The 11735-nt window shown below is 50.5% G+C and overlaps 1 protein-coding gene across 1 annotated transcript; it reads left to right on the top strand.

Moving 5' to 3' along the window:
• The first annotated feature begins 3159 nt into the window (after window positions 1-3159).
• On the top strand, window positions 3160-11406 carry STAR (steroidogenic acute regulatory protein). The gene is made up of 7 exons (XM_054498599.2): window positions 3160-3449; window positions 5499-5612; window positions 5926-6053; window positions 7980-8138; window positions 8280-8464; window positions 9104-9197; window positions 10018-11406. The coding sequence occupies exons 1-7, from the start codon at window positions 3386-3388 to the stop codon at window positions 10129-10131; spliced, it is 858 nt and encodes a 285-aa protein (XP_054354574.2). The 5' UTR covers window positions 3160-3385; the 3' UTR covers window positions 10132-11406.
• The last annotated feature ends 329 nt before the right edge of the window (window positions 11407-11735 follow it).

Raw genomic sequence — 11735 nt, 5'->3', positions numbered from 1 at the left:
GAGAGAGTTAATGAGTCATTCTGCCTGGAAAGGATAAGGAAGAGAGCCTTGGCCCTTGCAGAGGTCACCCAGCACCACCTCCCAACCACCCCACCCCGGGAGTCAATGGCAGCCTCTGACATCAGCCACAGCCATAGGCTCTATCCTCCGTCTCCCACACTACCTCCACCCCTTTCAGAATGGCCATAATTCTCCACAGGAAGGCAGCAGCAGGGCCTTGATCATCATCTGCATGGCCTGTCCCATAATAACCAACTCCCCGCTCCCCCCACCTCGCTGAGGCAGGCCTGCAGGCACACATGTGCAGGAGGGGCACATGCCCCAGCAGATCAGAGGGAGGAGCCGGGGGAGCTGTCGCCCCACCTGCCCAGCTCATCCGCTGCACCTCCTCTCTGAAAGGTAGAGGGCCTAGGCACAGGCTGGCGACGGGGGAGAGGCCCTGCTATCTTTCTTGGGGACTCTCTCAGGGCTGGAAACAATGCCTTCAGGCAGGTTTCCTGAATCTAAAGATATACCTGCACCCCTAGCTGCTTTCCCAGTTGGTCACTCAATAGAGGAGGAGCACACCAAGCACAGTGGCTCACTTTGGGAGGCCGAGGCAGGAGGACGGCTTGACCCCAGGAGTTCAAGACCAGCCTGGGTAACATAGCAAGACCCCATCTCTATTTTTAAAAATTAAAAAAAAAAAAAAAAGTTTTAATAGAGAAGGAGCAAAAGTCCCCTGTGTCTCTGCTGGAGGTGAGTGCTGAGGGTGGGGACAGCGTTTAAGGGGGAAAGTGGACCCAGCACCTGCCTTGGGGAGATAATTCCACAGAAGAGACAAGCAAACACACACAAACCATTCAACAAATCAGGACCAGAACTAAGCCCCTCAAGTGATACTGACAGTAAGGGTGTGGTGGGAGGAGCCAGCATTCCAGAAGACTGGGATGGTCTAGGAAGGTTTCCTGGAGGAGGTTTTGAGGAAGGGGCCCGGTGCCTCTGGGCAGCCTCTGCTCACAGGATTCCCTGACTGCATCACCAGGGTGGAAATCGGGGACCAGGGGAACAACTCCCCTATTCTATATGGGCTCCAAGTGCCAGGCCTGGCTCTGAGCAGATCCTGTCCCTTTCACCCTGTCTGGAGTCGGGGAGACAGCGAGAGTGCATGGGGCCCTGGCACTGCTCCCCATTTTTAGGGCTCCCCTCTGCCTCTGTGAGGTGGTGGCAGCACACAGAACTCCCTCCCACTGGGAGCAGGGCCTGGGCCAGGGGCAGTTCCAGTGTGAGTTTTTCCACTCCCAATATTCTTGCCCAGTGAATCTGGCTTAAAAGCAGCCTCAAGGTCACTGTAAAGGGAAGAGATTCCGTCAGAGCCCAGCACGTGCTGCACCTGGGTGAGGGTGAGTGGGAAATGCAGAGGCCTCGTGGGGCCTTGCTCAGCCTGACAGGGCCCCTAAAGTGCAAAGACTAGGGTGAACACCCCAACACCCTGTCTTTTCTTTTTTTCCTTTTTTTTTTTTTTTGCAACGGAGTCTCGCTCTGTCATCCAGGCTGGAATGCAATGGTGTGATCTCAGCTCACTGCAACCTCCACCTCCCAAGTTCAAGCAATTCTGCCTCAGCCTCCTGAGTAGCTGGGATTACAGGTGTTTGCCACCACGCCTGGCTAATTTTTGTTTTTTTTTGTTTTTGTTTTTGTTTTGAGATGGAGTCTTGCTCTGTCACCCAGGCTGGAGTGCAGTGGCGCTATCTTGGCTCACTGCAACCTCTGCCTCCCGGGTTCAAGTGATTATCCTGCCTCAGTCTCCTGAGTAGCTGGGATTACAGGCATACGCTACCACTCCCAGCTAATTTTTGTATTTTCAGTAGAGACGAGGTTTCACCATGTTGGTCAGGCTGGTCTCAAAATCCTGACCTTGTGATCTGCTCGCCTCAGCCTCCCAAAGTGCTGGGATTACAGGCACGAGACACTGTGCCCAGCCCATGCCCTGTCTTTTCAAGCTTTCTGCACATACCAAGACCCCCAGCCCAGCTCACCCAGACAAAGCTACTGGGGGGAAAGTGTGAGGAAGGGTGTGGGCGTGGCCCAGGCCCTGGTCTTCTCTCTGCCGTATGCTGATAGGGCTGCCCCGCCACCCCACCCCTGCCCCCCGACTCAGCCAGGAGAGGTCATCCTTGCTCCAGCACAGACCCCTGAGAGGAACCCTCACTCAGAACAGGACTTTGGGAAAGGTGGTTTCTATAAATGGATGAGTAAATAAATTGACAGTTGAATATACCAAGCGTCCTGGGGACGCAGGAGGAACTGTGTACAGATGGCTTGAAGGTCAGAGGCTTGGGTTGTTGTCCTGGCCCTGCCACTGGCCAGCTGTTTGACCTTGAACAAGTCAGTTCCACTCTGTGGACTTCAGGGTCCTCACCCAGAAGAAGAGCAGCCGTACGGTCTCTACTGCCTGGTAAACACCCTGGCTCACTCTCCCGAGACGGTGATTCTCAAAGTGTAGTGTGTAGTCCACACAACACCTGCATTGCAACCACTGGGTATTTATTTATTTATTAATTTAATTTATTTATTTATGACGGAGTCTCACTCTGTCGCCCAGGACGGAGTGCAGTGGCACGATCTTGGCTTACTGCAACCTCTGCCTCCTGGGTTCAAGTGATTCTCGTGCCTCAGCCTCCCGAGTAGCTAGGACTACAGGTGCCTGCCACCTCACTCAGCTAATTTTTTGTATTTTTAGTAGAGAAGAGGTTTCACCATGTTGGCCATGCTGGTCTCGAACGCCTGACCTCAAGTGATCTGCCCACCTTGGCCTCCCAAAGTGCTGGGGTTACAGGCGTAAGCCACCGTGCCTGGCCAAGGGAAGTTTTTTTCTTTTCTTTTTCTTTTTTCTTTTCTTTTCCTTCTTTTTTTTTTTTTTTTTTTAAACACAGGTTTCTGAGCCTCAATTCCAGATCAGCTGAGCCTGGAGTTTCTGAAGACAAGGGCTAGAAATCTGCACTTTAAACTCTTGAAAACCACTGTGTGCCTTCATCTAAGCTGCCCCTGCTTCTTCCCCTCCATCCCTCGCCTGGCCCTGTCCTCCCTACTCTCCCCTGCACCCTCTCCCGCCCCACGCTCCCCACAAACGGCCAAAGCAGCAGTGTGAGGCAATCGCTCTATCCTTGACCCCTTCCTTTGCACAGTGAGTGATGGCGTTTTTATCTCCTGATGATGATGCACAGCCTTCAGCGGGGGGCATTTAAGACGCAGAACACCGGGTCCAGGCTGCAGCTGCGGGACTCAGAGGCGAAGCTTGAGGGGCTCAGGAAGGACGAATAACCACCGTTGAGAGAAGAGGCAGCAGCAGCGGCGGCAGCAGCGGCGGCAGCGACCCCACCACTGCCACATTTGCCAGGAAACAATGCTGCTAGCGACATTCAAGCTGTGCGCCGGGAGCTCCTACAGACACATGCGCAACATGAAGGGTGAGCGCTGCGGGAAGGAGGCGATGAGGGGTTGGCCAGCTCTCAGCGGATGAGGCTCAGGCCACCCAATTCTGATCCTAGTTGTGCCTCTTACTGAGTGAACCTGGGAAAGTTCCTTCCCTTCTTGAATCTCAGTTTTCCCCTCGGAAGAAGTGGGCTGGTTACCAAGATATATCCCTTCCAGATTCTATAATTTCTGGTCTCCCCTCTAGGACTCCAATCTTTTTTTCTCCTTTTCTTTCATTTTTATTTTTTTTCTTTCTTCCTTCCCTCCTTCCTTTCCTTTCTTCCTTTCTTCCTTCCCCTTTTCCTTCATTCGTTCTTTTTTTCTTCCGTCTTTTCTTTTCTTTTTTTTGTTTGAATAAAGGTCTCTGTCACAGAGGCTGGAGTACAGTAGAACAATCATAGCTCACTGCAGCCTCAAACTCATGGGCTCAAGCCATCCTCCCACCTCAGCCTCTTGAGTAGCTGGGACTACAGGCGTGTACCACAACCAGCCAGTTTTATTTATTTATTTTTATTTTTATTTTTTTTAGAGATAAAGTCTTGCTATATTGGTCACGCTGGTCTTGATCTCCTGGGCTCAAGGGATTCTCCCACCTTGGCCTCCCAAAGTGCTGGGATTACAGGTGTGAGCCGCCACACCTGGCTTACTTTATTTATTTTGAGATGGAGTCTCACTCTGTTGCCCAGCTTGGAGCACAGTGGCACGATCTCGGCTCACTGCAACCTCCGCCTCCTGGGTAGCTGGGATTACAGGTGCATGCCACCACGCCTGGCTAGGTTTTGTATTTTTAGTAGAGACAGGGTTTCGCCACATTGACTAGGCTGGTCTTGAACTCCTGACCTCAGGTGATCCACCTCCCAAACTGCTGGGATTATAGGCATGAGCCATGGTGCTCGGCCTATTTTATTTTTGAGGCAGTCTTGCTCTGTCGCCTAGGCTGGAGTGCAGTGGCACTATCTTGGCTCACTGCAGCCTCTACCTCCCGGGTCCAGGCAATTCTCCTGCCTCAGCCTCCTGAGTGTCTGGGACCACAGGCGTGCACCACCATGCCTGGCCATCTTTCTTGAACTATTCCTGACTTTGCCTTCCTTCAGAGCTGGACAAGGCTTGTAGCAGGGGTACACAGGAAAGTCTTGCCCACAGTAGCAGAGTAAATATTAGACTTGACTCCCACAGGCAAAAAAAATTGGAGGAGAAGAGAGTTAGGGGAGTAAGACAGGAGGGCAAGGTAAAGAGAGAAGACAGTGGGGCTGGGAAGACTGGTTATCATTGAATAGCCAGGAAGGGGCAGAAACCAGCTACAAGAGGCCACTTTTGTAGAGCTGATTAGCATCCAAGGTCATTTGAATCAATCCCCTGCTACCACTGAAGGGTACACAAGTCAATCTAGACACGATCTTTCCAATTACACTGGGTTGAATTAGCTACCTTTAGAGCGAGAAGCCATGCTTAGATCTGCAGCTGGCAGTGGTGGTGTTGTCCTCACTAGATGGACAGGACTTCCCTGGCCCAGAATCCAGGGGCACACAGAGTAGCTTATGCATGCAAGCACACAGACTCATGGAAGCACAGATTCATGCAATCAGATTCTGGCAAGCACACAGACCTCATGCAAGCACTCGGATTCATGCAAGCACACAGACCTCATGCAAGCACAGACTCGTGCAGACACACAGACTCATGCAAGCACACAGGCCTCAGGAGTTGTATTCTCCTTATGAAGTAGGATTTTTCTGGTTGCTTGAACACAGCTTTTTCCCCTTTTAGGGACAGAAACTCCAGCAGGCTCTGGTATAGCCCGTCTCCAGGCAGGGCCAGGCCTGACCACCCCAGATGGAAGGCAGATTTCTGGACCCTGGAGCACTGCGGTGGGAGTTGAGGGCCTGGCTCTAGTTCAGGTCCCTGCTAGAATCCTGTGTGCTCCTGAGCAAGTCACTTCCCTCTCCAAGCCAACTTACTCATTTGAGACAAGATGAGGGGGTGGAATGGTCCATCTCTAAGGGGCTTTCCAGCTCCTAAACAAGGGTTATTCCCTTCTGCAGGGCTGAGGCAACAGGCTGTGATGGCCATCGGCCAGGAGCTGAACCGGAGGGCCCTGGGGGGCCCCACCCCTAGCACGTGGATTAACCAGGTTCGGCGGCGGAGCTCTCTGCTCGGTAAGTGCTAAGGCTTCTGGGCTCCTGGTGCTGCTGGCAGGAGGTTCCCTGGAGGGTGATGTGGTGCATGTGGCTTTGGCTCCCCTCCTGCCATTCCTTCATTTTGAGAGGACGTTCCCAGCCTAGAGTTCCTCAAGGCCAGATCCCTCTCCAGTCACCTGTGGCGGCTGTGTCTAACTCGACCAGCAGGCTGGCCCCTATGGCTTTAGTCCGGGCTCTTCAGAGCAATGAACAGACCCAGAGCTCCAGGGATGAGAGCTGGTGGAGGCTGGGAGATGAAGGAAGCTCTGTCTCTCCTCGGCTGTGTATCCAGGTTCTCGGCTGGAAGAGACTCTCTACAGTGACCAGGAGCTGGCCTATCTCCAGCAGGGGGAGGAGGCCATGCAGAAGGCCCTGGGCATCCTTAGCAACCAGGAGGGCTGGAAGAAGGAGAGTCAACAGGTAAGTGTGGGGGAGAAGCCTGTGGTTCCTCCATGCTCCACTACCATCCTCAAGGCCAGCTGGGGTTACTATTTTTCCCAGAATTCCTGTCTCATGCAGCAGTCACTGGGTAGCAAGTGGTTTTATCTTGAGAACTCTCCTTTCTTGAGAATATATCCTCAGATAATGCTCTTCCCCCATAAAAGATACCCTGGAGAGTCCTGTTTGAGAAACACTATTCCTGTGTCCTTAGCTACAGAATAGGATTGCATTGTGCGCCCCCTTGGCAGACACCATGCAAGGGGGGACTCAAAGTGCCTCATCGCCCTGGGTCAGATATCCCAATGACGCCAAAGTGCACTGTCTGTGCTGTCAGCCCACCTGTGGCTGGGCTTACAGGGGTGATGTGGGCTCACCCTACAACAGGCCTGGACTAGAACACAGAGTGGCCCACGGCCTTCTGGGGTTCTCTGCGCTTGAGCACTGACCCATCACTGGGGACAGTAACCAGGTTCACGGTAAAGGCTGGTGGCTCTGTTATGGAGATTTTGGTGGCTTTACCTTCAGCAAAAGCTGACATGCTGCCCACTACACAAAGTTCAGGTAGAACCCCTCCTTCCCTAAGTTCTCAAGAGTAATGGAGTTAACAGACTACTGGTTTGGGAGCCAACTGGGACTTAGGTCGGCACTGCTCTTAGTTAAGGGTCCCTGGGCCAATCACTGACTTTCTCTGGCCCCACATTCTTCTGGTGTGGAATCAGGTATTGAACTAAAACAAATCTTGAAGATCCCATTCAACATTCTATGTATCTAATTAAGCTGGTGTAAACCACTTTTCCCACTCCCAGGTTTCTCTCTTGGGATCTGAGCTTCTGAAGTCATGTACGAGTCTTTTCAGTTGGACCTACCCATACCACCATCATTCGCCACCAAGACAAAGGGTCCAGTGGGGCTGGGTGCAGTGGCTCATGCCTGGAGGCTGAGACTGGAGAATTGCTTGAGCCTAGGAGTTTGAGACCAGCCTGGGCAACACAGGGAGATCACATCTCTACAAAAAATTTAAAAATTAGCTAGGTGTAATGGTGCATGCCTGTAGTCTCAGCTACTTGGGAGGCTGAGGCAGGAGGATTTCTTGAGCCTAGGAGGTTGAGGCTGTGATGACCCGTGATTGTGCCACTGCACTCCAGCCTGGACAACAGAGTGAGACTCTGACTCAAAAAAAAAACAAGAAAAAAATCTTAAAAAGGGTCCAGTGGCAGCAGGTAACTTCCTCCAGTTGTCAGCAGATGCACAAGGCCATGGCAACAATGATTACCGACTCTATCTTAGGACAGTACCAGGCTTCCTCATGCTCAGCTTGGAGTTCCTTTGCTGTTCCCCTCCCCACCTTGCCTTGTATTGCCTATGAGACCTAGGCTAAGAAAAAAATATATATATATATTTATATATATATTTATATATATTTTATATACATTTATATATATTTATATATATTTTTATGTATATTTATATATATTATATATATTTATATATATATTATATATATATTTATATATATATTTATATATATTATATATATATATTTTTATATATATATATATATATATTTATATATTTTTTTGAGACAGAGTCTCACTCTGTTGCCCGGGCTGGAGTGCAGTGGCGCAATCTCCACTCACTGCAACCTCTGCTGTGCAGGTTCAAGCGATTCTCCTGCCTCAGCTTCCCAAGTAGCTGGGATTACAGGCGCCTGCCATCACGCCTGGCTAATTTTGTAGTTTTAGTAGAGACAGGGTTTCATCATCTTGGCCAGGCTGGTCTCGAACTCCTGACCTCGTGATCCACCCACCTTGGCCTCCCAAAGTGCTGGGATTATAGGCGTGAACCACCGTACCCGGCCAAGAATATTTTTGTCTAACCACCTTCTGGGGTTCCTTTCTCTGACAGGACAATGGGGACAAAGTGATGAGTAAAGTGGTCCCAGATGTGGGCAAGGTGTTTCGGCTGGAGGTTGTGGTGGACCAGCCCATGGAAAGGCTCTACGAAGAGCTCGTGGAGCGCATGGAAGCAATGGGGGAGTGGAACCCCAGTGTCAAGGAGATCAAGGTGAGCAAAGTCCAGGTGCGGGTGGCAGGGGCCCAGGAGAGCCCAGTGTGAATGCTGTATCAAAGAGAGGATCCCTAGCTGTGGGAGGTGCTTAGCCCAACACAGGCTGAGTCATGATTCTGGTTCCCCATGGCCTGGTAGGTCCTGCAGAAGATCGGAAAAGACACATTCATTACTCACGAGCTGGCTGCAGAGGCAGCAGGAAACCTGGTGGGGCCCCGTGACTTTGTGAGCGTGCGCTGTGCCAAGCGCCGAGGCTCCACCTGTGTGCTGGCTGGCATGGCCACAGACTTCGGGAACATGCCTGAGCAGAAGGGTGTCATCAGGTAATACGGGCAGCAGGCTCCAAACCCCCCTCTTCTAACACAGGCCTGCAGGTGTGCACCCAAGCATGTGGACTGCATCCCCAGCTCCAAGAAACCAACTCTTGGTGCACCCATGGCTTCCTTCTACAAAAGATATTTACCAAAGGAAGGACAAAGACAAGATAGGCCCTACTTGGACAGCCAGACAGCTTGTCATGACCCTCCCAGAAAGTTTAAGAACCTTAATAATTTTCTGAAGCATGGGGCAGGGCTGAGGTTCAGCTGGTACGCTCAGGCACAGCTGTAATGTAGACTAAAATATTGAAATAATCCATACCACTTAGTACACCACAGCCTCCTGAATTTCCCAAGGCCCCAGCCTAGCCACCAGCCTGAATCCTTTCCCTGACATTCCAGTAATCCAGCAACTAAAGGGCACAAGAGGCCTCAGGGGCTGCTCCAGCTACAAGCAGCCTTTATTCTGATGAGCTGGTAACTGTGCCAACTGCCAGATAATTACCCTTTGCAAAGGGCACTTCCCTGATGAGACTTAGAAAAGACAAGGTACCGTAGAAACGTGTATCTACAGTACTGGTGTAAGCAGCCAGTGCAAGAGAGAACTCGCAACTGTCCTCCTGACTTGACTTCTCCATTTGCCAGGGCGGAGCACGGTCCCACTTGCATGGTGCTTCACCCGTTGGCTGGAAGTCCCTCTAAGACCAAACTTACGTGGCTACTCAGCATCGACCTCAAGGTGAAGGGCATGGGAGGGGGACCCGGGGGGCAGGTGGTAGTGAGAAAAACAGGCTCTTCCCATTCCCCTCATGCTGCAGAAAGAATCCTCTTCTCTTCTGATAGAATCACAGGCTGTAAGACATGGTAGGGCCTGGGGTGATGGCCTAATTGCTACTCTACCATCTCCAAAGCCTGTGATGGCTCCCTCTTCTTTTTTTTTTTGAGACTGAGTCTCATTCTGTCACTCAGGCTGGAGTGCAATGACATGGTCTCAGCTCACTGCAACCTCCGCCTCCCGGATTCAAGCGATTCTTCCGCCTCAGCCTCCCGAGTAGCTGGAACTACAGGCGTGTGCCACCACATCTGGCTAATTTTTGTATTTTTAGTAGAGACGGGGTTTCACTATGTTGGCCAGACTGGTCTCAAACTCCTGACTTCGTGATCTGCCTGCCTCCCAGTGCTGGGATTACAGGCGTGAGCCACTGCGCCTGGCCCTCTTCTGTCTCATAGCAAAGTTCAACTCTTATATGTAGTTTTTAGAAAGAAGGAAACTTAGGTCCAGAGATCTGAAGGGTGAAAAAGGCAACATCACTTGTTCAGGGTCACACAGCTGGGAACACCAGGCTGAAACATCTTGTTGGCCAGTCTTGTGCTTCTAAAAGTCATGACAGCAGAGCAGCAATGCAGTCCTCCCGCCCTTGACCGGGCAACTCCAAGGCTGCACCTATTAACAGAGCTCGAAGACCAAGCCCCCGGCAGCCTGTTTGTGATAGGGTGCAGAATGTCAAGAGTGGGCCAAAACGCACAAGATGGCCAAATTCTCCTACCTCCTACTGCAGGGGTGGCTGCCCAAGAGCATCATCAACCAGGTCCTGTCCCAGACCCAGGTGGATTTTGCCAACCACCTGCGCAAGCGCCTGGAGTCCCGCCCTGTCTGTGAAGCCAGGTGTTGAAGACCAGCCTGCTGTTCCCAACTGTGCCCAGCTGCACTGGTACGCACACTCATCAGGAGAATCCCTACTGGAAGCCTGCAAGTCTAAGATCTCCATCTGGCGACAGTGGGATGGGTGGGGTTCGTGTTTAGAGTATGACACTAGGATTCAGATTGGTGAAAGTTTTTAGTACCAAGAAAACAGGGATGAGGCTCTTGGATTAAAAGGTAACTTCATTCACTGATTAGCTATGACATGAAGGTTAAGGCCCCTAAAATAATTGTAAAACTTTTTTTCTGGGCCCTTACATACCCACCTAAAACCATCTTTAAAATGCTAGTGGCTGATATGGGTGTGGGGGATGCTAACCACAGGGCCTGAGAAATCTTGCTTTATGGGCTCAAGAATGCCATGCGCTGGCAGTACATGTGCACAAAGCAGAATCTCAGAGGGTCTCCTGCAGCCCTCCGCTCCTCCCGGCCGCTGCACAGCAACACCACAGAACAAGCAGCGCCGCACAGTGGGTGCCTTCCAGAAATATAGTCCAAGCTTTCTCTGTGGAAAAAGACAAAACTCATTAGTAGACAGGTTTCCCTATTGCTTTCATAGGCACCAGTCAGAATAAAGAATCATAATTCACACAAAACATCAGTCTGTGTTTTAATATTGTACTGTTAAAAAAAATCTATGCAGCTGGGCGCGGTGGCTCACGCCTGTAATCCCAGCATTTTGGGAGGCTGAGGTGGGCGGATCACAAGGTCAGGAGATCGAGACCATCCTGGCCAACATGGTGAAACCCCGTCTCTACTAAAATACAAACAATTAGCTGGGTGTGGTGACGCACACCTGTAGTCGTAGCTACTTGGGAGGCTGAGGCAGGGGAATCACTTGAACCCGGGAGGCACAGGTTGTAGTGCGCCGAGATTGTGCCACTGCGCTCCAGCGTGGGCGACAGAGTGAGACTGTCTCAAAAAAAAAAAAAAAAATCTATGCTAGTAGATTACAACTTCACACTAGAGGAGTTCTGGACAAAGCTTTTAATTAGTCAAACTAAATTAAGGCTCATTAAAAGGAAAGGAACTACTGGGAAATTATGCAATTCAATAATTTAGACTCTGTTACCAGGATCTTTCATAAAAATTTAATTTCCATAAGCATAACCTAAATGAGTTCTTAAAGAATTCTATACGCAATAGCTGATTAATGGGCCCTGGAAGATGAAGATTATAACTGTTTATTTACCTAATTAAAAGGAAAGGCAGTGCCAAATATGAGACAATAAACAATATTAGTTAACATTTCTGTTTTTTATGATGCCAATTAGTAGTAAGATAATTCCACAGCTGTCAACTTTGTTTGGGGCTGGCAACTTCTCTGCTTAAACAGGCTAAAAGTTTAGTATTCTGGGAGAAGTGGCTGGAAGAAGGGGTAATATGGTGAAAGCAAATTCCCTTTCCCAGGAGTCAAGAGAATTTATGCGAGGTGGCTCTTGCCTGTTAATCTCAGCACTTTGGGAGGCCAAGGCAGGCGATCACCTGAGGGCGGAAGACCAGCCTGACATGGAGAAACCCTGTCTCTACTAAAAATACAAAATGAGCTGGGCGTGGTGGTGTATGCCTGTAATC

Source organism: Pongo pygmaeus, chromosome 7, assembly GCF_028885625.2.
Source record: "Pongo pygmaeus isolate AG05252 chromosome 7, NHGRI_mPonPyg2-v2.0_pri, whole genome shotgun sequence".
Lineage (NCBI taxonomy): Eukaryota > Metazoa > Chordata > Mammalia > Primates > Hominidae > Pongo > Pongo pygmaeus.
This window is presented reverse-complemented; position numbering and strand designations above follow the sequence as displayed.